The sequence below is a fragment of the Hippopotamus amphibius genome, chromosome 7 (assembly GCF_030028045.1).
Source record: "Hippopotamus amphibius kiboko isolate mHipAmp2 chromosome 7, mHipAmp2.hap2, whole genome shotgun sequence".
NCBI classification, from domain to species: Eukaryota; Metazoa; Chordata; class Mammalia; order Artiodactyla; family Hippopotamidae; genus Hippopotamus; species Hippopotamus amphibius.
This window is the reverse complement of record NC_080192.1, coordinates 89698723-89726148: the sequence shown is the minus strand read 5'-3', so window position 1 is coordinate 89726148 and position 27426 is coordinate 89698723. Positions and strand designations below refer to the sequence as shown.

Genomic DNA, 27426 nt, shown 5'->3' with positions numbered 1-27426 from the left:
TTTTAGTGCTGTTTTCCAGCAAGATACTTAATCTCAGAGCGACTGTTTAACTTTAATGAAGAAGGGGTGATGGTTAAACTCAAAGAATGATGAGGACTAACTGAAAAAAATGATTAAGTGAGAATGTAAATGAAAACGCCTGGGATGTAGTAGGTGAATAGGAAATGTTCATTCCCTTCTTTTTTTCCTTAAAGGCAGGCTTCCATTCTGTGTCTTTCAGTATCTCCATTCTGTGATCAATGAATTCAAAAACTGGAACTGAATTTTACCACCTGTTAAACTTTTTGGAGAGTAAAGAAGGAAATAAAAATCAAGTGAACAAGCAATTACAGTGTTAGTTTGAAATGTCAATATTGCCTTGACACATGGACCTCTTTTTCCTATTTCACCATCACCTAAATCTCCCAAAAGGTTTATAATTTTATAATTAGGCCAACATGAGATATAATTTGGAAAAACTAGTGACACTGTGCTTTATTTGAGAAGAGAATAAAAGGGAATGAGTGGAACTCTGCCAGGATAATCTTCAACATTCTGCCCTAACCAGGGTATTATTAACTTTCCAACACTGTTGGTGTAAGGTGGAGTGCTGCTAACTTCTTAGAGAATTAGGAAAAGGTTGAAACAAACTCTAAAGGTGAGTCCTTCAAGAAGGTAACTGGGCTAGTTTTCTTTTTGTTCCTTTAAAAACTCTAGCCAGGAATGCCACCCAATTTATAATGAAGACTATACACCGCAGCACCAAAAGAGTTATTTACAAGAAGAGTTTTTCTTCAACAGAATCCACTTGAATGCATTGAGAAAATTCATCTTAGCAAAGAGTGGTTCACTAAGGAACGGAGCTGTCTAAGTGCCTAACTAGTATTTAAAGTTGTCAGAGGGTGGGGATGTGCAAATTTAGCAGCAGCAGACTTGTTTTGCCTCAAGGGAAAGTGATGGTGGTCAGAGGGGCCAGTTCCAAGGGCTGGTCCAGGGGGGGCCGCTGGTCTTGGTACTCTGCCACGTGCCCATTGCGGTGGTGACCATACTCAAACTTGATCCTCAGCTCGCCAATCTTGGATTGGGGAAGAATATCTGGAATCCACTCGATAATGAAAGGTGTTGGCTCCTTTTGATCTGGGGAAGTGTTGCCTGAAGACAGAAAAAGAAAAAAGATTTGAACAGTACAATTCCAAAATAAAATTGAGTCTGGACAGATCTTACTCTGTTCACACATTTTAAAAGGAAATTAAAAAGAAGTTAAAAAAAAAAACTGATGAGGAAAAAAGGGGGGGGGGGCAACAAGAAGAATCAAGGGATGGGAAAGTGATTACTGCTGTATCTATCCAAAACAAAATTTCAGAGAACTGTCTGGCATCCTCAAAATAAGACCCAGGCTTTATGAAAACAGGGCCAAAAGAATCATAAGGAGAGCCCAGACTAAGAAGAAAAGACAGCTGGATGAGATTAAAAGGGAAACTAGCAAGAAAAGGTCGTTTCAAGGAAACCAGAAAGAAACAATTAAAATCTATATGGTTCTAAAACATATTACAAATCCATAAAAACCAAAAGAGTGTATTACTGGCATATGTCTAGGCAGATTAAAAGAACAAAACAGATCCAAAATGGATACAAGAAGAACAGGAATTTAAGATAAGGTAAAAATGGCATTTTCCATTAATAAAAGAGATACAAGTGTTTCTTATAACAAATGGTGTGCATCAACTACATAATTATCTGGAAGAAAATAAAAGGTGGCAGAATCTTACCTCATAACTTACATCAAAATAAAGTCCAGAAGATCAAAGATTTAAATGTGAAAAACAGGTTAAAGAATGCTTTTGAAAAAATATAAAATACTAGCAGGATTAAAATAAGCATATAGTTATCACCTTCAAAACTATGGAGACAAGCATAGAAAACAGTCCATTTAGCAAAAAACAGAAAAAAGAAAAAGGACAGAAGACCAACTCTATCAATTATAATAAGGATAAACTATTAAAATTGGAGAAAAATCAAAACCAACCATATAATATTGGTAAGAGATACAACAAGAACAAAGTGTCAAAAGGATGGCAAACAGAAAAATGTAAAACAAAAGCTGGTGTCACTAGTATAATAGTGAACAAAGAAGAATTTAGGGCAAAAGTTATTTTCGCATTGATAAAGTATTGCTATACACTGAATCTATATTCTCCCAAAATTTCTGGCAAATTTTGTATCCTCCTAAAATTCATAAATTGAAAACCTAATCCCCAATGTGATAGTACTTGGAGGTGGGGCCTTTGGGAGGTGATTACATCATTAGGGCAGAGCCATGATGAATGAGATGAGTGCCTTTATTTTAGACCCCAGAGACATCCTTGCCCTTTCTGTAATGTGAGGACACAGAGAGAAGACTGCTATGGTCGTCTTTGAGACAGGAAGCAGACCCTCACCAGACATCAAATTGTCAGTGCCTTGATCTTGGATTTCCCTCCCTGAAGAACTGTGAGAAATAAATTTCTGTTGTTTATAAGCCACCCAGTTCATGGTATTCTGTTATAGCAGCCCAAATGGACTAAGAGAATATATTTACATTGATATCTGTTAATAACTCTTTTGTACCAAAAACACTGCATTACAATACTTAAAGGCTTTTTGCAATATGAGAAGACATTTAGAGAAACATAACTCTTGTAGGAAATTGTATCACAACTCTATAATCTAGGTTTTATGTCTTAGAGCTATACAAGACTTTATATTGGATAAATAATATCTTTGCTAGCACAAATTCATATCATACATTAGGTTAGTGAGAAAATATTTTTAAATTTCAAAAAAAATAGAAATTGAAAAGGCACATCTTCTGACCTCCAAATGATAAAAGTAGAAATTGATACCTAAGAATATAAAAATCAAAAGCCTCAACCAATTGGAAATTTTAAATACAAAGTACTGGGGACGCAGAGAAACTAAACTATGATTGTAGACTATTTAGATATTAATAAGAAGAAGAACCTTAAATGTTCTTATTATCAAACATGAATTTTAAAAATTAACTGATAATTCCAAAAGGTATAAAAAGAAAATAATTCAAGAAAATGTTAGAAAAAAATTTTTTAAAGAGTTAGGGGAAATTTTTACAGACAAAAGCAGAAAATAGTTTAAAACAGATGTTTACAACAACAAATAAATACAAGAGCCAGTTATTTGAAAAAGAAAATTCTGGTGGAGCATATAACTACAGACAGATTTTAAAAGTTATGTGATTAAAAAATAATAAAAATAAAAGTTATGTGATTATCCTCTATACCCAAATTTATCAAAATGTACACAATTTAAACCTTGGATGGGGGCTTCCCTGGCAGCACAGTGGTTAAGAATCCGCCTGCCAATGCAGGGGTTTGAGCCCTGGTCCGAGAAGATCCCACATGTCGTGAAGCAAGTAAGCCCACGCGCCACAACTACTGAGCCTGTGCTCTACAGCCTACGAGCTACAACTAATGAAGCCCGTGCGCCTAGAGCCCATACTCCACAATAAGAGAAGCCACCACAATGAGAAGCCAATCCTGCACACCGCAACAAAGAGTAGCCCTCGCTCACCGCAACTAGAGAAAGCCTGCGTACAGCAGTGAAGACCCAACACAGCCAACAAATAAAAATAACTTTATTTTAAAAAATAAAATAAATCTTGGATGAAAATAGGAGAATTTGGGCAAAAAATGAATGATTAAAATTGACTCAAGAGGGGATAAAGAATACAAATATAAATCAGAAGAAACTAAACAAGTTTTTAGAGAACTGCCTGCAAGTAAAGGTTAGGTCCAAGAAAATAAACTCAAACATTCAAGGAACAGATATTTCCTAAGCTATTTTTTAAAATTAATTTTTATTGGAGTATAGTTGATTTACAATGTTAGTTTCTGCTGTACAGCGAAGTGAATCAGTTATACATATACATATATCCACTCTTTTTAACTTTTTATTGTATATTGGATAAAATAGTTATATTGGAATATAAATAATAGTTGATTAACAATGTTGTGTTAGTTTCAGGTGTACAGTGAAGTGATTCACTTATACTATCCACTCATTTTTAGATTCTGTTCCCATATAGGTCATTATAGAGTAATGAGTAGAGTTCCCTGTGCTATACAATAGGTTATTATCAATTTTATATACAGTAGTGTGTATATGTCAATCCCAACCTCTCAATGTATGCCTCCTAGCTATTTAATTTGATCCAAAGCTTTCTAAAATCATTTTCTATATAACTATTACCAGAACCCAAAAAGATAGCCTCCAAAAAAGAAACTGTAGGCAGTTAATACTTATGAACAGATAATAAAAAAAATCCTAAATAAAGTTTTAGCAAACAGAATCTACATACATATAGTAAAAGAAAAAAGACCACATAGGATTTATTCCAGAAATGCAAGATTACTTCAATATTAGAAATTTATTCATAAAATTCATATTGTAAATATACTTGGGTCAAAAGAGTTTATCTTTTGAGGTTTCTCAAAAGATGGTAAAATTAAACGTATTTCAAAAAATTTAATTCTAGGGAGTTCCCTGGTGGTCTAGTAGTTAGGATTTGGTGCTTTCACTGCTGTAGCCCAGGTTCAATCCCGGGTTGGGGAACTCCCACAAGACGTGTAGCAAGGCCAAAATAACAAATAAATAAATAAAAATAATTTTAAAAACTACATTAAAAAAATCAATTCTAGCTCCTAATAAAAATATTTAATAAACTAAGAATATATATGGTTACAATAAAAAAATTTTACCTGAAAGCAACAATAATAGTGAAACACAGAGCAGCTTTTCCCAGAAAAATATTCTATGAAATGCCAATGGTATTCCCCTGAAAAGTGTGCACTGGTCAAATAAATTGGGTAAAACTTAAGTTAAAGTTCAAGAGGTATTTTTATTTCAGGATCTTTTTAATATGCAAATTTGTAGGATGAGTTTCTAAGAGAGAGACATTATATTCTAAGACACTAGTCCCTACTTGCCTTCCTACTCCAATTGTAACATTTTCTGAGATCTGAGTGTATCTTAAAACCAGGGAACTTTTCATGTGGTAAAGTTTCTTTTCCTAGCAAAAGAAGTTATTACAAAATCCACTGAACATCCTGCAGTTAAGGGTTTTAGAAACAAAGAAATACAGCATGTAGCATTTCTCAAACTCATCAGATTATGGAATGCTCTTTTCACAGAATACTTATCACTATCTCTTCTTCAAGACAGAGTTGGAAGATGCTACGCTGGAGGAGTTTGTACTATAGTAAAAATGATCATTTTACTATTGTAAAATGAAAATCACAGCTGCTAGCTTATTCATCATTGCTCTTGAAGATGTAGCTAATTTAACAAGAAAAAAACCTGATATAAACATTTGATAAGAAACAAAATTATCATTATTTTTCAAGTAATATAATTGATCTTCCAGAAACCAACAGGTAAACAACTATCATCACTACTAGGAATTCATTAAAGGGGACAATTTGATAGTAATTATACCAAAATCAAGAGCTTTCCATACATTGGCAGCAACAAGTTAGACATGATAAACATCTTATTCACAAAAGCAGCCAAAAATATATTTCACAAGAACTTGACAAAATAAATATAAATTCAAAATTTCTCCGTGATATAGTTCACTGCCCTGAAAGTGCTTATAGCCTAGTCAGTGGAAAGACAGGTGAGTGTTGGATGGCTAGGAGTGAAGGCTCTGGAGTCTAAAACTGCCCAGCGTTGAAGACCAGCTCCACCACTTTACTAGCTGTGTAACTCTGGGCAGGTTACTGCACCTATCTTCACCTCAGTTTATTCATCTGTAAATGGGGATCACAGAATCTACCTCTCAGTGAGTTGATGAGCATTAAATGAATTAATCTATGTAAAGCACTTAAAATAACAGCTGGCACAGAGTAGGTGCTCATTAAGTGCTACTTGTTATAGTTGCCATTATTATTAAATTATTATACTCCAGTTAAAAATAGACAAAGAAAAAGCAATTCATCGAATACAAATGACTAATATGAAAAGTTTGCTCTCATTAATATTTGAGGGTAATGCAAATTAAAAGAATGATAGAACATTTTTAGCCTATCAAATCAACAAAGGTTAAAAAAAGAGAAACTCTTTCAGATATAGCTAGCAGGAGAAACTGTAGAAATATTGCAGTCTTTCTGGAGGGCAATGTGACAAAAACAAGTCCTAAAAATGTACATAACCTTTGACCCTCCAATTTAACTTTTAAGAATTTATCCCAAAGAGGGGGGGAGTTGAGGGAGGGAGGAAATATGGGGATATGTGTATAAAAACAGATGATTGAACTTGGTGTACCCCCCAAAAAATATCAAATAAATTAAAAAAATTAAAATTAAAAAAAAAAAAAGAATTTATCCCAAAGAATATTCTAAATATGTTAGGAAATAAGGCTATAAAAGGTTTGTCTAAAAGGAAGTTAATTATAAAAGGAAGCATTGTGTATAACAGCAAAATGTCTGAAACAATTTAAATTCAGGATTGATTAGGATGAGATAACTTAATGAAAGAATTTTATGCAGCTGTTTGAAAATGTTGTATTCACAACAGCCAAAGGTAGAAGAAATCTAAGTATCCAGACAGATGAATGGATACACAAAATGCTGTATATACATATAATGAAATATTTTTCAGCCTTAGAACAGAAAGAAAATTTGATACATGCTACAACGTGAATGAACCTTGAAGACGTTATGCTAAGTGAAATAAGCCAGTCACAAAAGGACAAAGGTTGTATGATTCTAATTTAAGTAGTCAAATTCACACAGTCAGAAAGTAGAATGGTAACCAGGGCTGAGGTAAGTCAGGAATGTGGAGTTAGTATTTAACAGGTACAGTTTCAGTTGAGGAAAATGAAAAAGTTCTAGAGACGGATGGTGGTAATGGTTGCACAACAATGCAAAAGTACTTAATGCCAGAAAACCTTATGTTTATAAATGGTTAAAATGTTAAGTTTTATATTACATATGTTTTATAATAATAAAAAAGTTTAAAAAATAATGTTGAAGACAGACATGGAAAACTGTTCATGATATATTTTTAAGTGAAAAAAGCAGTTGAGATATGATCCCAAGTTTTAGAAACTCTTTTCATGCACAGAAATAAAATCTGAACGTGTATACACCAAAATCTTAATGGTGATGTCATCTATGGTGGGTGGGATTACAGGTGGTTTTTATTTTTCTCTTTTATACTCTATAATGAAATCTATGATTTCTGTATAATGAACAGGTATTACTTCTCTAATTTTATTTTAAAAGCACTGGCTAGAATGAAATAAACACCTTATCCCATGACTGCCTTTACAAAATATATGAATGTGTCTTCTTTGTTTAAGGTCAAGACCCAAAGTCCAGGACAGCGTAATACACACAGGTGACCCTCAAAAGGAGGTGTGCTATTGAAATCACCAAACTTACCAACTTTGAGAAAAGTTTTTAGTTCCAAGGGTCGCAGCACTGGTTGCTTTTCTATACGACCATAGGTTTCTGCTATGCTCTCTACTTCTACTTTAGGGCATTTAAACAGCTCATAAGTCCCATCCCGGTTCTGGATAAAACTCCGGGTGATTTCCAAAGGCATCTGGATATGGAGACAATACCAAAAAAAAGGTGAGAAAGGAAAAACTTTCAAAGTAGAAAAACATTGGATGACAATAGATTTTATTCATTCTTTCCTATTAAGTACACTCAAATTAACTAAAACGTCCCCTTGTATTTTCAAGTAAATTTTTCAACAATTCTGCCTTTCCTTTTTTCTCTGTAACTCTAATTTGAACGCCTGCCAAACCATACTGAACTGAATGCCTAATACCTTCATGGCTACATGACCACTACTAGCATAGACCTGCTCTAAAATCTGTTTTATTTCTTCCCTTACTGCTCTGCTAGCAGCAATCTTCTCCTAAAAACTCTACCAATACCACCGACAGTTGACCTCATATCCTGTGTGCTTCTACTATCCTTGGGGCTAAGCCAGACAGCGCTTGAACTGAATTTTGTCTTTGCCACTGAACAGCAGGCTGAGCTTCTCATAGCCTGTTTCATATCTGCAAAATACAGTCTATGCATGGTTGTGGGATTGAATGGGGTGATATCGGTAAGTAATGCGCAACAGACAGAAGCTCAATGACTTGACTTCGCTCTGGGTTGCTTCAGTACCTGCCTGTACACCATCTGTTTCAGGCTAGAAGTTGTTTCCGCAACATCCTGCATCTAAAGAAGTTCCTCAAGTGTCTTTAGTGCTAACATAGGCCTTTCCTAGGGTTCACGTGTAAGTTCTATAGCTACCAAACAATTTATTATTTTTCTAAACATAATGATGCCTTGCAATTAAGCTAATCTTAATGTATTAAATCACATAATGCTGAATTTTCCACAATATTCCATTATCATAGGAAGGGAAAATTCTCAAATTTTTAGAATCTGCTTGAACAGAATGTTTAAAAAAGTCTAATATTGCCCCTGTGAAAAAGAACACAAACTAATTAAGAATCAATTCTCTAATGAGAACTAAAGTGCAGTTTGGAGAGGAACACTGAATTGTGCTGGACCTACTGACTTCATAAATAGTATAACATCTAAAATCATATATATACTTTCTAGCTGCCTGCCAGTTAATCTAGGGCTCACCATAACTAGTAGAAGATCATTATTTAACTTAAAAGAAAAAGCATCCCTGTTTTCTGATCCCAAAGGCAAAGAAAAAAGGATACTCCAATTTAAGATACATCCTCAAGCAACAGGGAATACCTATTAAAATCACAGTTGGAACAATAAAGCCATGAATATTTCTGAATAATCCCTTAGTATGAAAAAAAGGAATTCTCTTTGGTGGCCATAACTCAAGAAGCTGGTGCAAACATACTTCGGGCACTTGCTTCCCTTTCTTCCCCTCTCTGCCCTCCCACTATTGTAGAAATAAACTCTTACCTCTGGGGTATCTAAGATTTGTTTTACTTGCAGGATATTCGTGATATGCCAGGTATACTTGGAAAAGGTTCCCAGTGGCAAGGCATCTTTGCGAACAAAAGCTTCAAGATGATAAAGGGGAAAAATTAGACTACCGAAAACTAACATGCTCTATCATTGAATCTGTTATCCAGTTTCTAGAGAGTTCAGAGAAGTGATATTGCTGCCTTATAGAATCTCAGCCCTCTAAAAAAGGTATTATATATACCCACCAGGGATAGAACCTAGCCCTGGCAGTGGAAGTGCAGAGTCATAACCACTGGACTGCCAAGAAATTCCCTAGAAAAGGAATTCTAGAAGCAAATCTATAATAGGGTTTTGGCAGAAATGTGATTAATCAAATGATAGGGATTTCTGCTATAAAAGTCTCTGATGCTTCTTTGAGATACTACTTATTTTTGGCACCTTGGAAACTTGTTTCTTTGTTTGGTAAGCCTACACATAGAGGGCTCGATTATAAAACGGCCTCTTAAAACTTTAGATATGTCAGAGGTCAAATCACAGTCCTTAAAATAACTACCTGGAGTTTAACCCTGCTCACATGGTTGCCAATCTATTGCCCTGCTTCCTGGATTATAAACTGAAGGGCCTAAAAACATCTAAGGAATGGATTAAAATTAATGTATTAGACCTAAAGTGTTTTTGTTTTTGTTTTTGCCAGGAAATTCCAAGCCTAAAGTTTAAACTGGAAGAATCAATACTGTCTCAAAAAGTCAGATAGAAAAGGTGTAAAGACAGATATTTTTATGTGGCCCTAAACAGAGTGATTCACAGCTTGCACTATTCAAAGACAGGATTCAACTTCAGTGCTGGGAATTCCCTGGCAGTCCAGTGGTTAGGACTCTGCGATTCCACTGCAGAGGCACGGATTCAATCCCTGGTCAGGGAACTAGGATCCCGCATGCCGCACAATGTGGCAAAACAAAAACAAAAACAAACTACACTTCAGTCCCTATAATATCATCAAATAACAATTTACTGAAGAAACAACTCTGGTTTCTAGCTGTAGGCACTCTTGGGCTATTTGCCCCTGAGCAATCATTTCTTCCTCCTTCTCTCTCTCTTATTTCCTTATACTACCTAAAAGGTATCTTGAGATCTCTAGTAGAAAGACATTATATAAAAATCAAGAAATAAGTATCAGAACACTGAAATTATAAAATGTCCCAAGCCTGAGAATCACTCTAAAAATAGAATGTCCCTTCATCAAAAATTGGGAATCATGGAAAACAAGTTTTAGTTTTTGAGACATACTATAATATGCTTCCAAGAAGCCAGCCCAAATAACAACGGGAGCCTGCAATTCTTTTGTTGAAATTGGTTCATATCTAGAAAATACCCAGCTTCTTGGTGGGCACCTTCATTTTATTTCACTGATGATTCTTTGACCAAGATGGTGCTTTCTGAATCTTTCCATCAACTCTTACTAGAATAAGCATGGGGCCTTTGAAGAGTGTGATCATTATTCTAAGAGCTGATGGGCGAAGGCTTCACGCTCTTGAGCATGTAACTAGAAGTCCTAATCATGAAAATTTCACACAGTTTTTCCCAAACATAATTCTCTAAGGTCAAGACATCTATTGCTACTCCTGAGGAAAAATCCCATACCTGTGGTAGAGTTGGGAAGCCGTTTTTTTGCACTTCCTATGGATATTCTCTGTTGGAGGGCATCAAAAAAGGACTGAGGAATGTGGAACACCAGTGGCTCTGGTTTGCCTACAGGAAATAAGAAGAAACTCACTTAAAGAAACCAGTGGGGGATGGAGAATAGTATGGAGGTTCCTTGAAAAACTAAAAATAGAGTTACCATATGACCCAGCAATCCCACTACTGGGCATATACCCAGAGAACACCATAATTCAAAAAGACACATGTGGACTTCCTAGGTGGTGCAGTGGTTAAGAATCCGCCTGCCAATGCAGGGGACATGGGTTCGAGCCCTGCCCTGGGAAGATTCCACATGCCACGGAGCAACTAAGCCCGTGTGCCACAACTATTGAGCCTGTGCTCTAGAGCCCGTGAGCCACAATTACTGAGCCCATGTGCCACAACTATTGAAGCCCACGTGCCTAGGACCCGTGCTCTACAACAAGAGAAGCCACTACAATGAGGAGTCTGCGCACCACAATGAAGAGTAGCCCCCGCTCGCAGCAACTAGAGAAAGCCCGTGTGCAGCAACGAAGACCCAATGCAGCCAATAAATAAATTAAAGTAATTAATTAATTAAAAAAACAAAACAAAAACAAAAACAACACATGCACTCCAATATTCGTTGCAGCACTATTTACAATAGCCAGGACATGGAAGCAACCTAAATGTCCATCAACAGATGAATGGATAAAGAAGATGTGGTACATACAATGGAATATTACTCAGCTGTAAAAAGCAATGAAACTGGGACATTTGTAGAGACATGGATGGACCTAGAGACTGTCATACAGAGTAAAGTGAGTCAGAAAGAAAAACAAATATCGTATATTAACACAGACACGTGGAATATAGAAAAATGATACAAATCAACCGGTCTGCAAAGCAGAAACAGAGACCCAGATGTAGAGAACAAACATATGGACACCAAGTGGGGAAAGCAGGGGTGGGGGGGTTGGGGGGGAATGAATTGGGAGATCAGGATTGCCATATATACATTACTAATAAGAAAAAAAAATCAAATTATACACTTTAAATATATGCAGTTTACTGTATGTCAATTGTATCTCAATGAAAGTTCTTAAAGAAAAAAAAAGTAAAGGAAGTCAAAAAAAACCACCACCAACAACAACAAACAAAAAAGAAGCCAGTCAGGGGCTTCCCTGGTAGTGCAGTGGTTAAGAATCCGCCTGCCAATGCAGGAGACATGGATTCAAGCCCTGGGCCAGGAAGATCCCACATGCCGTGAAGCAACTAAGCCTGTGCACTACAACTACTGAGCCTGTGCTCTACAGCCTGTGAGCCACAACTAATGAGCCCATGTGCCACAACTACTGAAGCCCACTCACCTAGAGTCCATGCTCTGCAACAAGAGAAGCCACCACACTGAGAAGCCTGTGCACCGCAACAAAGAGTAGCCCCTGCTCTCCACAACTAGAGAAAGCCCATGCACAGAAACAAAGACCCAACGCAGCCAAAAATAAAAATAAACAATAAAATAAATCTTTAAAAAAAAGTTCTCCTTAAAACAAAAACAAACAAAAAAAGAAACTCAGTGGGCTTTCTGGTATGTAGGGAAAGGTGGAAGAAATGGAACTGATATGTAGCAATAACTAAAAATACCACTGAGATTTCTTTATACAGAGGCAAAAAGAAGACTGCTTGACCTTTATGAGTCAAACACTGTCACCTTCCCTACTCCTGATCCCTTGCAATTACAGCAGACTCTTGTCATCTACCAAAGATAACTTTTCAACTCCCCAATTTTGTAAACACTGCCATAGCACAGACTTTAAAGAGGACCTGAGATGAGATGGGGACATTGAGGCTGAGTTGTGAAGGTAAACTTGATTCACTCCTGCTGACTATCCTAGGCACTTGCTGTTTGCATTCATGCTCTCAAATGGTCAGGACTGTGAAGGCCGGAGACTGCAAAGTTAGGACAATTTATCCAATAAGCATCAGTCTTCTCTCTGATCTGAAGACAGGCAAACTGTTTTAAAATACTTATCAAACCTCTTTTAAAAACTTGCAACACACTAGGTCAACAAAAGTCAAAAGAGTGTTCAGGGGAGAGGCTGAAAGAATTCAGAGTTTTCCTTAAAACTCTGCCCAAGGGGCAAGCTCCAACAGATGGAAAACATCCAGAACCACGTGGATTAACTTGTAACTTCCACATGCCTGGATACAACTTAAAGAGTAGTTCTTAAAAGACAGTTCAGATGCCTTTTTGAAATTAAGATCAAGCCAAGAAAAATGAAAATAAAAGGTTTTCCAGAATTTCATATTAAGGTTTTATATTCTTTCAATTGATTTTACCTACTTAACTGAATGCAGAATGTCAATGACAAAACTGTCACTGCTTTTGAGCCACTAAAATATTAATATCTGGCCAGTTTAGAGAAGTCACTACAGAAAGGATTTCAAAATCTTTCATCTTGAAATTAGATTATGGGCTACATGCAGAGATCATTACAACTCTAAAACTGCTAACTCACCACAACTCAGCTGATGGGATGCTAGGGTTTAGGTAAATTAACCTTGAAAAGCCCTCGTAAAAGACACAGAATCTCAGTCCATGAGAGAGTTGATGGTGACTATGACAAAAGTGGTAGTAATGGAGACGGTAAGTGGGGGTGATGGTACAAGCAATGGGATGAAAAAGGACCACAGTTTATAGCTTACATTACTGTCAATGTTTTATTTTAAGTTCCGGGAGGTGGGTTAGTAGCTATTTATTATTATTTCAAACAATATATAAATAAATACTTTTTAAAAGATTTATTATTTATTTATTTATGGCTGTGTTGGGTCTTCGTTGCTGCGCACGGGCTTTCTCTAGTTGTGGTGAGAGAGGGCTACTCTTTGTTGTAGTGAGCAGGATTCTCAGTGCCATGGCTTTTCTTGTTGTGGAGCACAGGCTCTAGGCACATGGGCTTCAGTAGTTGTGGCTCATGGGCTCAGTAGTTGTGGTTCTCAGGCTCTAGAGCATAGGCTCAGAAGTTGTGGCACATGGGCTTAGTTACTCCGCAGCACGTGGGATCTTCCCTGCCCAGGGATTGAACCCACGTCCCCTGCATTGGTAGGCGGATTCTTAACCACTGTGCCACCAGGGAAGTCCTTATAAATAAATTTTTAAAAGAAAAGAAAAACATAGACTCTCTCTTTAACCTTCCCTAGCTTATTTTGTTTTTCTAAAAAGTAATTTCTGAAGTTTTATTTATTCTGAGTTAATATAAATACAACTAAGCATGTATTTCAACACCTCCATTTTTGTCCCTTTGTTCACCATGAAGCCAAAACTCCTCTAATCCTTCAAAACTCGTCTCCTCCTACTGAGTGTCTGCTGTTGGGCTACTATTCAGTTTGGGGTGCTTTATTTTTAAAATGATATTCATAAACTTCAACAAATTCAGCAAAAACATCAAAATGATGTGAGGTTTGTAAATATGCCATGAGGAGTGTCTGAAGACCTGAGATGTATCACTTGGAAAAGAGAAGACCTGTCAGGCAGAGCAATGGGTGTATGCAGTGGTAGGGACTGTTATTTGAAAACAGAAACAGACTTATTCCATGTGAGTAGAACGCAGAACTAGAACCAACAGGGAGTATTATCAGCAAACATTTCCACTTAGTATGAGGAAGACCTTCCTCACAGTTCTCACTGTCCAACAATGTTATGAGCTGCCTCAAAAAGCAGTGAGCTGCTCATCACTGCACTAAACCTGGAAAACCATCCATCAGGGATGCTTTTAAGGCAATGGGCAAGGCCTGACTGGAATGGTCCACCTCTGAAATTGCTGAGGTTCTATGAGGCTATCACGATCAACCCAAATCTAGCTTGTGTTCTCCAATCTTCCTTAGCATGTCTGTGTCATTTTATATAACTATCTTGGTCTCACATGTTCAGATTTTTTCTAAACTTTTTCCTCCCTTGCTTTATTTATTTATTTATTTTACTTAATTAATTTATTTTTATTTATTGGCTGCATTGGGTCTTCGTTGACTGCGCGTGGGCTTTCTGTAGTTACAGAAAGCAGGGCTACTCTTTGTTGTGGTGCTCAGGCTTTAGTGCAGTGGCTTCTCTTGTTGCGGAGCATGGGCTCTAGGCTAACGGGCTTCAGTAGTTGCGGAGCATGGGCTCATTAGTTGTGGCTCGCAGGCTCTAGAGCGCAGGCTCAGTAGTTGTGGCACACGGGCTTAGTTGCTCCACGGCATGTGGGAATCTTCCCAGATCAGGGCTCGAACTCGTGTCCCCTGCCTTGGCAGGCGGATTCTTAACCACTGTGCTACCAGGGAAGCTTTCCTCCCTTGCTTTAAGTTTGAGGGTTAGAATAATCTTCTAAGGCTTTGGTATCTCCCTCACCAAGTACACACCCATGCACACACCAAGACCAGGGCTCTCTACCTTTACTTATTTGCTGTGGTTTTTCTCTTCTGTCTCTAAATTCATTTTGCTGGTCCTGCATTTTAATTATGTGATTATTCCTTTATTTCATTTAGATTTCTACTTTCTTGTGGCCCATGTACTCTAGGCCCAATTACTTTTTCTATCAAAACAGAGTAGAACTATAACACAATTACTTTAATTTCTCCCACTTTCAGCAATGGCCCAGTTGGATGACCAATACTTACCATCAAACTGATAGTGCATGGTTTGATGGATGCGTTCTGTGACACTGGCCAGCCAGTCTTGGAAGGATAAGGTCACTTGTGCCTCATCTAACAGCTGACCACAGGCTAGGAAAAAAACAAAACAAAACTTTTCATTAACTTTTACCTTTTCTTACAGAATTTAACAGTTAATTGAAGTGTGGAAAACCTAAGAAGTTTATACATAAAAGAGCAACAAGCTGAAATTCAAAGAAAGTAGATATATTAAGTGAAATGGAATATTGCAGGATTTTTAAAAACATAATCCATCTATGAAAAAATAGAAATAGAAACCTCTGAAAGACTAATGGGTTTAAGATTATTAACCACAGAGAGTTTGCAGCCTTTTAACATCAAACTGCAAATTGAAGAATAGCCTTGTATACCAGCTGTTTTAGAGCCATTAATTGGCCCTATTCCTAATTAATATGTCTATATACCCACCGACCTACCATTCTATTGTATTTCTTCTCCTGAAATGTTTTCGTATGTCTGAAGTATACATCCTCTTTTATAAAGAGATAATGATGCCAAAACTATTATCCATTTAAAATGAACATTCTCATAGGTAAATGCATATAGTGATAATTTCGATTAAAAGCTATTTTTTTTTTTTGCACCAAAGTGATGAAAATTTGTTTAAAATCTTCTACCAGATACTTGTGATCTGCTTACTTTCTGACCTTCTAAAAACATTTATTCTTGGAATATGTAAGTTCTTAATTAATTAGTTAATTAAGATTTGGTCTTGTACTATTTGCTATTTATATATTGGTCTTGTCTTCAAAACCAGAGTATGAGGGCATGGATGATGTCTAATTTTTAATGACCCAGCCATATTATATGAGAGTTAAGAAACAAGCTTAACTACTCTGAGTAGAAAAGTGATACATATAAATTTATAAGTTATGTTCATTCTGTCTCCTAAATTCAGAATGACAGCCCTGCTACTGCTTTTAGGTGTTTTCAGCGGCAAACAGACTATAACTGTCTTTCTCAACAGATATTTATCACTGTATAATTGTAAAATATGTTTCTTCTTCAATTTTGAACCCCCCATATCAACTGCATGTGAGTAATAAGCAACAAAAGGAAAATATTCTACAAAATACATGCTGCCAAAACATGTCAGTAATTTCTGTTGCATTTGTTATTTAAAAGACAATTTGGTTTTGAGCCTGATTTGAGACCAGTGGAAGGGACAGCACAGATCTTGGCCTCAGTGACAGCTAGTGTTTATCCAGGGGGACAACATGCAACATTTCTTGTAATTATATTGCTTTGGGCTTCTTCTTCTTCTTTTTTTTTTTGGCCACCTGCACGGCATGCAGGATGCGGGATGTGGCATCTTAGTTCCCCAACCAGGGATCGAACCCATGTCCCCTACATTGGGAGCACAGAGTCTTAACCACTGGACTGCCAGGGAAGTCCCTGCTTTGGGTTTCTTTAGGATGATTTTCCTCTTTAGCCTATCCTAGGGAAAGGAAACTTACCTTGCCTTTTTTTTTTTTTCTTTAAGAACTTTTATTGAGATACAATTGGCATACAATAAACTGCATATACTTAAAGTGTATAATTTGATTTTTTTTATTAGTAATGTATACATGGCAATTCCAATGTCCCAATTCATCCCCCCTCCCCCCCGACCCCGCTTTCCCCACTTGGTGTCCATATGTTTGTTCTCTACATCTGTGACTCTATTTCTGCCTAGCTAACCTGTTGATTTGTACCATTTTCCTATATTCCGTGTATATGTGTTAATACACGATACATGTTTTTCTCCTTCTGACTCACTTCACTCTGTATGACAGTCTCTAGGTCCATCCATGTCTCTACAAATTCCCAATTTCGTTCCTTTTTATGGCTGAGTAATATTCCGTTGTATATATGTACCACATCTTCTTTATCCATTCCTCTGTTGATAGGCATTTAACTTACCTTGCCTTTTTAATGAAGAAGCAACCACAGGCTTTTTCAGGCCACTTTTCCTTAGATTAGTGCTCACTGCATCTTGAGGCAGCAGTGAACTGTTCGTCTGTGCACCTAAACCAAAATCATTATAGCGTTTAATAAGATGTCTGCAGAATATAAATTTATTCAATATTAATTTCTGAAAAGTCTGAAACATAAAAAGTCTTTACTAGTTTCTAAGTTAGCTTCAGTTTCTAGAAGGAATTAGCATTAGCCTTTATATATAACATTTAAAGTGTCTTACACTCTTTACAGGAAGTTGGTGGGGGGACTAGAAGTGAAAGAAAGAAAAAAATTCACCCTTTGCTCCCACCTCTCAGATAATAACTATTAATTTTCTGGTGAACTATCATCCATTTTCTTTTTTGTAAATAGTTTATTTTGCTGGTTTTGTGATTTTAAGTAGCTGTTATTATGCCAGGATTGCCAGATTTAGCAAAAAAAATTTTTTAAACTTCAAACAAATAATTTTTTAGTATAAATACATTTCAAAGACTGCATGGGAAATACTTGTACCTAAAATTTATTTATTGTTTATCTGAAATTCAAATTGAACTGAGCATTCTATGCTTTATCTGGCTACCTGAGTGATCTAAACATTTCTCCAAACTCTTTACAGTCATGTTTAATGGCTGCCTGATATTCTATTTTGGGTCATTTAACTATCCCCACTGGTTGGCCCTTAGTTGTTTCTAATTTTTCAATATTATAAATAACAACACAATGGGCATCTCTGGACAAAATGCTTTTCTTGTACCAAAGATGATTTCCTTAAAAAAGATTATTTAGAAGTGGGATTACTGAGTTAGAGGGTAAAAAAAAATTTTTTTTTTTAAATTTCAAGTTTTCCTGGGGAAAGACCCATAAGTAAACATTAACTACAAATCTCTGCTTTACATTGCTGTCAGAATTATCTCTCACAAATATAGAAATAACCATGTCACTTTTTTCTCCATCTTTTTCCAACTTCCCAGCACCTAAACTGCATGACCACCTGACCCACCTCCAGCAATACTCCCTCTAAGGGGAGGAACATTTTTTAAGGTTCTAAACAGATACTTGCAAACTACTTTTACAAATGATTAAAGCAACTTACACTACACTAGCCATGCTGAGGAGCCCTGATTTCACTTTTGCCTGTGGTCTCATCATTTAAAAATCTTTGCTAATTTGGCACCCAAGAATATCTTGTTTTTTTGTTTTTGTTTTTTTTTAAGCATCTTGTTTTAATTTTGCATTTATAAAATGTTTGCATTTCTCTCTTCACTAGTGAGTTTGGAGTTGGTCCACATGTGCGGACCAGGTAATACTTTCCTTTTGTTTAGTGCCTAGGTCTTTTAATACTTATCGACTAGGACACTTCAGCATTTTCATACTGATTTATATGAGCCTTTGACACTGCTATATTTGAATTAAAAAAGAAAAAAATACATATATGGTGCCACCTGCTGAAAATGCAGATAACAAACTATAATCCTAAGTTACCATGGAAAGTATAATTAACCATTGTCACAAATTTAAAAAAAAACATTTATCGATGAAAACTTCATAACACTGTCCTAAGGCAGATTATGGTCTGAATGATTAAGGGATGAACAAACTAAAAGCGGAATTTGGTTGGATCTTACACTTGGCCAATAGAACCAACTCTTAGCTTGACAAAGAATCATCAATGAGGGTAAAACTTTTCAGGAAACAACAACAAAAACAACATTATTTCTTCTACTTGCTGAGATTCAATGAAACACATAAAACACAGTAAAGCAATCTCTAAAGGTAACACCACCAAGCAAACAAACCAAACAGCTTCTCACCAGATACTTCCTCCTTTTTTCTCTTCTTTGGCTTAGAGGCAGCAGACTCACAAGCTGATACTGTTGATTCTGAATGGCAACCTAACTGGGGCACAATAACCTCTTTAAGACCTAAAATATAACAAATTTCTGAATTATTAATACTACCCAAGAGTAATTTTTCCCTATCTAGCAAAAAATCAATCTCTAAAAATCTAAATGCCCAAAACAAATTATAGAGTGACTGCCTGCTTTAAAATCAGTTCCTTTAAAGAACTCTCCCAAACATATGTTTTTGTTCATAGACCATCAACATGATAAAAACTCTACAGAGAAATGTAAAACTAAAAAGTTGGGAGCTGCTGCCAACTAAAGACTGTTCAGAAATGAAAATAAAAAGCACCTACAAGATAAAAATGTTAAAAACAACATAAGGCTTGGTGTAGAAACTTTTAAAGATCTTTTGAGCAAGGTACTAGTTTTCCCCATCTTCAGAGATAAGAAACAAGCAAGCAAGACAAAATAAAAGGGATTTTTTGTTTGTTCTTCATTTTTAGTAACATAGGGCATCTGTGAAAAAGTAAAAAAATCAAAGCAAAGCTAACTTTGCTAGATTCATTGTTTCAATGAAAATGCCCAAGTCTCTTGATCATTAATTTCAACCAATCAACCAATCTTTATGCAAGTGTGCTGACTGGGATTAAGAGAAGAATGCTTTTCATTTGATTTACCTAGCAACTGCTTCTGAAGGTTGCTAGGACAATCTCCAAATGCCATCAGTGGGACTTTTTCATTGCCATTTTAGAAAAACAAAGTAACTATGTCAAACATACCACCTACCGCTGGAATCAAAATTTAGGAAGTCTGAGAATTCCTGAGCCAACGTCTCATCACTGGCAAAGGCACAGATGCAAGCAAAGAAATGAATGCATCTCTGAACCGCCTCATCCTTGGAGGCATTTGACTTGTGTGATTTCAGAGTCTGGCAGGAGCAGAAGAAACGGCGCTCAGGCAAGCTTTTGGCACTGATTTTTTGCACAAAGGATGTATGCAAATACCCCAAACTATGCTTCTGGCTTGCCTTGCATTTCACCACCAAAATGTTTTTAGTAATCCTCTGTACAAGGGGACCTGTGGGTTCTGTGGCCAACTGCCAGATGGTTTGCTTGGTTTCGGGGGAGGCCTGCATTGCATTCAGGACCGAGCTCTTTAGAGTCAGAGGGGTGGCCTCTGCCTGGCAGTTCACTGCCAGCTTGATGTGCTGGCACTGGTTTTCCACAACACCCTGGGTGGCCGCTTTCAGGCATGAAGGGACATAACACCGTCCAGAGCTTAGCTGAGTGATGATCGTCCCATCTACTGTCTGGATGGTTGTCTCTGAAACACCTAGCTCCACAAAGCATCGGTAATCAGGGCCCCGGTCTCTTTGCCGCACTGAGTAGACTTGCAGATCCGAGCCTGTTATGATTTTGACAGCTTCAACACTAGGCTGCTTCCGTGCGCCGTACCGGAATATGGTTCCGCATGTCTTGTTCTTACAGCTCAGTCCCCGGGTTCCATTGTATGTACCACATCGGGGACACTTTCTGATTCCCCTCAATGTGGCCTTCCCCAAATCAGATAAGAAAGCTGGGACTTTTGTCCTTAGGGAATTTGGTTCCATTTTTCACAGGTCCTAGAAAAGGCAATAAGCCCATCAGCATGAGTATATATTCTCTCTCTCTCTCTCACACACACACGCGCACGCACACACACACAGAATTAAAATCACTTGTGATATTTAGAACAGGAAGTAAAATGTAAAGAAGCTAACCACTATTTTCAAACTGTACCCTCAAAGAGAATATCCAGTTAAATCCTCAAACAAAATAAAAGTGGAGGAAACTTTGCCTTTCACATCTCTCTCTATATTTTTTAAGTCCTAATGTAATAACTGAAGCATTTCTCTAGATTCAATCCTGTCCTATACAACAACCTAGATTAGTTAACCTAATCTTTCTTTTTCTTTTTTCTTTTTTTTTCTCAGCTGTGCCTGTGGCTTGAGGGATCCTTGGCAGTGAAAGCGCAGAGTCCTAACCACTGGACCGCCAGGGAATTTCCTAGTTAACCTAATCTTTACATGCAGAGATATTTGACTTGAGCAAGGACTGGAGAATGGGAAAGATGAGTTGTTTCCCTTCCACCATTCCCCACAAAACCTACCTGTATCAGTTGCCAGAGCATCCAGAAAACAGTGTAACCTGAACTCATAAGACCTAAAAGGTGTTTCATTTTTTGCGCTGATCATAGAGGACAGGCGAAGACACAATCATTTGCAGAGTAAAAGACACTGCTTAACTCAACTGCAGAGTAAATGACACTGCTTAACTCAAAGTCTTCTGAAGTTTGAACTCTGTGGTGTAACAATGCAGACATTCTGCCTCCTCCTTCTCAGCCAGCCAATGGCAAAGCTCATGCCCAATGTTCCACAGTCAAAGAAGATTCCCACTGCCCTAAGTGGAGATCTTGGCAGTCTATAAGTAAAATAGAAAAAAAATGTTTAAAAAGACAAAATGATTCTTTCCTCTTAGAAAAGGAATCTAAGTCTTTCACAAATATTTGAGAAATATTTGATACAAATGGTTATGGAAATGGTTGTTTTATACTTTGAATCACAAGAAGGTAAAACAGTGCTAACGTCATTACACAGGGAGTTGTCAAGAACACCTAGAGCCATAGTATATAACTGGTCGAACACTCATTCTTCCTAAGAGTAACGCACTGCATTTTTAGAGCACTTTATGCCTTTCAAAGTGCTTTCACATTCATTATTTCATTTTAACCTCACAATATTAGTATCTCCTTTGAGCCAAACAACAATTGCTCTTCAGATGAAAATCAAACAGTTAAGTAATTTGCCTGAGACCACCCAGCAAAATCAGCAATGCAGTTTCCACTAACCCAGTGTCGGCTAAAAAGAATGTGAATCTCTGTTTTTGATTTCCCGCCAATATTATGAAAATTTTCAAACATATAAAAAAATAGAATTATACAGTCAACCTTGACATACCCATCCACCAGATTCTACAATTAACATTTTACCATATTTGCTTTACTACTTATCTATCCATCCCTTTCTCCATCTATCAATCCCTTCCATATTTTGATGCATTTCAAAGTAAGTTGCAGGTATCAGATCAGCATGCATATTATTAACGAACGTTTAATATTTTTAATGCTTTTTTAAAAAGGTAAATCTGCTTGTGATTTTGAAGTAGGGTGTTAGCTTTGCTTTCGCTCCCTGACCCCAAAGAATGGTCTTGATAAAAGACTCTCCCTTCACATCTTCCACAGTCCACTGATTAACAGATTGTAAAGTACAAATAAGAAACGTCTAAGAATGCCCACCTTTTCACTGGTGCTATGAACTAATCCCCCAACTGTAATATTTGCTGAGTGAATAAAGCTTTGTAAAATATGATTTATAGCAGGGTTTGTCCACCTTGGCACTACAGACATTGAGGGCTGGATAACTCTTTTTTGTGAGGGGGGCTATCCTATGCATCGTAGGATGTTTAGTAGCATCCTGGGTCTCCACCACCAGATGCCAATAGCAGTCAACACGCCCCACCCCCCACACCAAGTTGTAAAAGAACCAAAAATGTCCCCAGATATTGCTAACTGTACTCCTGGGGACAAAATCACCTGTTAAAAATCACTGACCTAGAGACATTAGCCTGCTCACACAGCATTTCCTTCTTAGGTCAATAAACTTCTTTGGTAGGTATTCTCATTCAGCCAAACATGGGTTCTTATGAGAGAATGTAGTTCCAAAGTCGATTATCTCTGTGACCAAGTCTTTTAACTTCTGAGTTTCAGGCTGTTTTATATATAAACCAATTTTAAAATTATACTGATAATGATAGTTTCACATTATCATGAAAGTGGAAAAAAGAACACTTTGCTCATTAAGGGAGGAATTATTTGCCAGTTATAGTTTATTTTGTAAATAAATTGTAAATCTATTATCTTTTCAAAAATGTAAATTGAAAAAATTTTTAAAAGGTAAAAGGGTCATCTTACAAAATTATAATGCAAAAGCAGACTAAAAAGCTAAAGACTTTTATGCCCCACTCTTATCACTACCACTATCCCCACATGCCCCCCAAATCCTCATTTTTCAAGAATAAATACAGTTAACAGGCTGGCATATATTCATCAGGCTATTTTTCTTTATGTTTATAGATAAATAAATATATGTAAGGATGTGGGTTTTTGTTTTTAGAAAAGTTGAATTATATTTATACTCGTTCTGAAGTTTGCCTTCTTAACATTTTACCATAGACTTCTTCCCATGTCAGCACAAATTGCTTTAACACCATCTTTAGCAGCTGCACAGTAGTCCATAGTGCGAATAAACCAAAGTTTAACCAGTTCTACCAGTGAATTTTTAGTTTTAAACAATGCTGCAATGAACATCCTAAACACTGACCTTAGTACGTAGATACAAGTATTTCAGTAGAAAAGATTCTGAACATTGTTTCTTGTTTTCTTAATTTATTGGGTACAAAATAAATTTTATTGGGAGAAAAAAGTTCTACTTCTAGGGGGACTTCCCTGGTGGTCCAGTGGTTAAGACTCTGTGCTCCTAACGCAGGGGGCACAGGTTCAATCCCTGGTTGGGGAACTAAGATCCTGCATGCTGCACAGTGTGGCAAAAAAAAAAAAAAAAAAAAAAAAGACAGACAGACAATAACAAGGGTATAGAAAAATTAGACCCTTCATATATTGTTGATGGCACTGTAAAATGATGCACCCACTTTGGAAAATTGATCACTCCTCAAAATGTTATAGTTACCATATGACTCCCAAGAGAATATATATACATATATGTATATATCCAAGGGAATTGAAAATATACAAAAATTTGTACACGATGCTCATTGTAGTAGTATTCAGAAGCCAGAAAGTCGAATCAATTCATATGTTCATCACTGATGAATGGGTAAATAAAATGTGATATATCCATCCATACAATGGAATACTGCATATTCCATAAAAGGGAATAAAGTTATGATACCCGCTACAGTATGGATGAATGAGCCTTGATATCTTATGCTAAGTGAAAGGAGCCAGACATAAAAAGCCATACATTGTATGATTCCATTTAAATGAAATATCCAGAATAAGCAAATGCACAGAGACAGAAAGATGAGTGGTTGCCAAGGCCTGGCGGAAAAGGGGGAATTGGGAGTGGCTGCTAATGAGTGTAAGGTTTCTTTCTGGGGTAATGAAAGATTGCACAACTCTGTGAATATACTAAAATCACTGAATTGTAACACTTTAAAAGGGTGAATTTTATGTTACATGATTTATATTTCAATAAATCTGTGATCAAAAATGAAGGGAAAATATTCAGAATGCAAATAACAAAGGGCTAATTTCCTAAAATAAGAATTTTTATAAATCAATAAGAAAAAAGAAGCAAACCCACCAGTGAAATGAGCAAAGGGCATGAAAAGACAACTTATGAAAAAGAAAAGAGAAAAATGACTTTAAACATCCAAAATTCAACCTTATAATAAGCAAGAGGCAAATTAAAACAAAGCTTCAGCAAAGTGACAAAAAAGAAATGTTATCATATGAGGATGTGCAGAAATAGGCACTACACATTGTTGGTGGGAGTGTAAACTGCAATATCATCTTTAAAGGGATGTAAATAAACTTAAAACACACTTTGACTTAGCAATTTCACTTTTAAGATTTCATGAGTTCTAGTCTCACGTGTACACAAAGTATGTACAGGGGTACTCCATACAAGGCTGTCCATAACTGCAGAAGAATAAAAATAGTGTAAGAGCTAACTAAATAAATCATGGGGTAACCATACAACACACTACTATAGAACATTAAAGAGAAATCTATATGTATTGATAAGGAAGAAATATCAAGATATACTGTGGAGTAAAAAAAAAGTATAGTACTTTGTATATAATGTGATACTCTTGGTTTAAAAAAGAAAAGACAGGAAATACACACAGAATATATTGCCTCAGAATAAGTGACTGGGGACTTGGGAAACAGAAAGTGGGAGAGAGATGTACATTTCACTGTTCTATATGATTTGAATTTTAAATTGTACTAGTATCACTTACTACAGATTCTATACTGAAAGCATACATAGACAAGTAACACAACTTCTAAATGACAGGGATAGACTAGGATAATTAGGTTAGAAATCCCACTAGGGGATTAAAGACAAAAAGAGAATTTTAAGGGAGTTTGGGAGACTGTTGTAAGCTAAAGACCACTCAAGAAAAAGAATCCAGTAACCTAGCAACAATCTACACTATCTTAAAGGAAAACCAAGTGCATCCAAGCGCCAGGCACATTCAAGCCACAAATCCTGACAGTTATAACATAAGACAATAGATATGGGGTCTGAATCTTGTTACATGAGGTCAGGGAATTAATGGTCCTTGAGGAGCGCCATTTCTGTACGTAGCCAAGACAGGAATTTGGTAAAAGGGGAAAAAAACTAATTGAAAGGGGACATTATACCAAAACCTGAGATGAATTACTGTATTTTAGTACAATATGCCAATCCTGTTGCTAATATAGATATGATTTAAATAGCACCATGACTGTCCCGGTTAGACCAGACAGGGTCAAAGGAGGTACTAATGATGTAAACCTTGACATCTGCCTAAGAATGAGGAAGAAGGTGGTCTTCTCCCCTCCCCACATTTTCATTGATAATAAAAACATAGCCCTTTTTGTTCTTGGGGCTGTGCTCCCTTGCTGGCCAGCTTGTATCTCTCACAAGCCTCCCATGCTAATAAACTCACTTTTTGCCTGCCTCTTTGCCTCATGCTGAATTCTTTCCGAGAAGAAACAAAAGAATCTGAGCTTCAGGGCTTCCCTGGTGACACAGGAATAAAGACTCCACGCTACCAATGCAGGGAGCCCGGGCTTGATCCCTGGTCAGGGAATTAGATCCCACATGCATGCCACAACTTAGAGATTGCATGCCACAACTAAGGAACCTGCGTGCGCAACTAAGGAGCCCATCTGCTGCAAATATATATATATATAAAAGAAAGAACCTGGGCTTCAGTAAGTCCTGACGCTAGGTGGGCGGTTTCAATTTTTCATTTTTTTTTCTGCATTGGGTCTTCGTTGCTGCATGTGGATTTTCTCTAGCTGTGGTGAGCAGGGCTATTCTTCATTGAGGCCCATGGGCTTCTCAGTGCAGTGGCTTCTCTTGTGGAGCATGGGCTCTAGGCGAGGGGCTTCAGTAGCTGCAGCACACAGGCTTAAGCAGTTGTAGTGCGTGGGCTCAGTAGTTGTGGCACACAGGCTTAGTTGCAAGCGGTTTCAATCAAAAGACAGTGGGTTTGAGTTCCCTCTAAGTCAGGGATCATGGGTTCAAGTCCCAATCTGAGGTGCAGGTGGGTTCGAGTCCCAACCTCAGTTTTAGCTGAGTCCCACCCGAGAAGGAGTTGCGGTTTCATAAAGAACCTATATTTGAAACCTGTATTTGAATCCTGCCTTAAGGGTCTCATCTTTGTGGCAAGTTTACTAAACAGCCTCCTTCGATGGTGTAAAGGGACTGGTGCTGGAAGAGCTAACCCACAAACACTTCCGCAAGTGGTGGGTTTTCAGCCCTGTACTATATATACGTGGCTGTAGAGCTATATACAGTTTGGTGAATGCTGTTTCATATTTATGAAGCATATTAAATGAAGAGAATGATGAGTACTAGTAAGCCCTTCCCATGCATTTACTCATGTATCGCTCACCACGCTCCTGTGAGGTAGGTACTATTTTACCACCTCGGAGATGAAGAAACCGAGAAAGCAGTCATCCGATTAACGTCCCTCACAGCCTTTAGATAACCTAACGTGAGTTTGGAATCTGCTTAATTCCTTGTCAAACCACAAGTGAGAGGAAGGGGCAGGACTAGAAGCCAGGACTCTCAACTCCAGGTTCAGGGTGCTTCCATTCGTCCTGCGCTGCCTCAGAATAGAGGAGAAAAGCCACCGTGCCATGCAGACGAGAGCCCCGTAACCTGGCCTACGGGACCGGCACCTCCCACCTGGCTTCCGGGACGCTGCCCGCGCCGCGGACGCACCACCCCGGGACCTGCTTCCCGGCATCCTCCCCACGCGACCGCTCACTTCCGGTCCTAAGTAGGCCCAAGCAGAAGCATCACCTGGCGGGCACCCCGCTCTTGGGAAACACTATCCGCCGGGATTCCCGGCTCGACGCCCTTGTCCAGTCGCCGCCCCCGCCTTCTGTCAACACAGCCCCCTTACCTTCCCTGCGCCCCCCACCCTGCGGCTCCAGGCCCCCACGCTGATGACCGCCCTCACCTCCTCTCTCTTCGCCTGCCG

General features: G+C 37.5%; 1 protein-coding gene and 1 non-coding gene across 8 annotated transcripts; one reads left to right on the top strand and one right to left on the bottom strand.

The window, feature by feature from the left end:
• Nucleotides 1-461: 461 nt before the first annotated feature.
• On the bottom strand, nt 462-27426 carry C7H2orf42 (chromosome 7 C2orf42 homolog). Of its 7 annotated transcripts, none has more exons than XM_057743497.1 (10): nt 27406-27426; nt 21254-21564; nt 19892-20726; nt 19073-19183; nt 17226-17330; nt 15270-15374; nt 10596-10703; nt 8949-9049; nt 7437-7599; nt 462-1131 (listed from the first exon to the last, which is right to left on the bottom strand). In XM_057743497.1, the coding sequence occupies exons 3-10, from the start codon at nt 20712-20714 to the stop codon at nt 923-925; spliced, it is 1725 nt and encodes a 574-aa protein (XP_057599480.1). In that variant the 5' UTR covers nt 20715-20726; nt 21254-21564; nt 27406-27426; the 3' UTR covers nt 462-922. The 7 variants fall into 7 exon arrangements, with proteins under 7 accessions (XP_057599480.1, XP_057599484.1, XP_057599483.1 ...); XM_057743501.1 differs by lacking the exon at nt 27406-27426 and adding an exon at nt 27349-27400; XM_057743500.1 differs by lacking the exon at nt 27406-27426 and adding an exon at nt 27246-27316.
• On the top strand, nt 23645-23717 carry TRNAR-CCU (transfer RNA arginine (anticodon CCU)). The gene has a single exon. It is a non-coding gene; the product is annotated as a tRNA-Arg (tRNA).

Coding starts and splice junctions, on each gene's coding strand:
- C7H2orf42 (XM_057743497.1), bottom strand. CDS start 20,714: ATGGAACCAAATTCCCTAAGGACAAAAGTCCCAGCTTTCTTATCTGAT. Junction 17,331..19,072: donor AAAAAAGGAGGAAGTATCTG/GTGAGAAGCTGT, acceptor ATTTTGGTTTAG/GTGCACAGACGAACAGTTCA. Junction 1,132..7,436: donor AAAAACTTTTCTCAAAGTTG/GTAAGTTTGGTG, acceptor TTCTGTCTTCAG/GCAACACTTCCCCAGATCAA.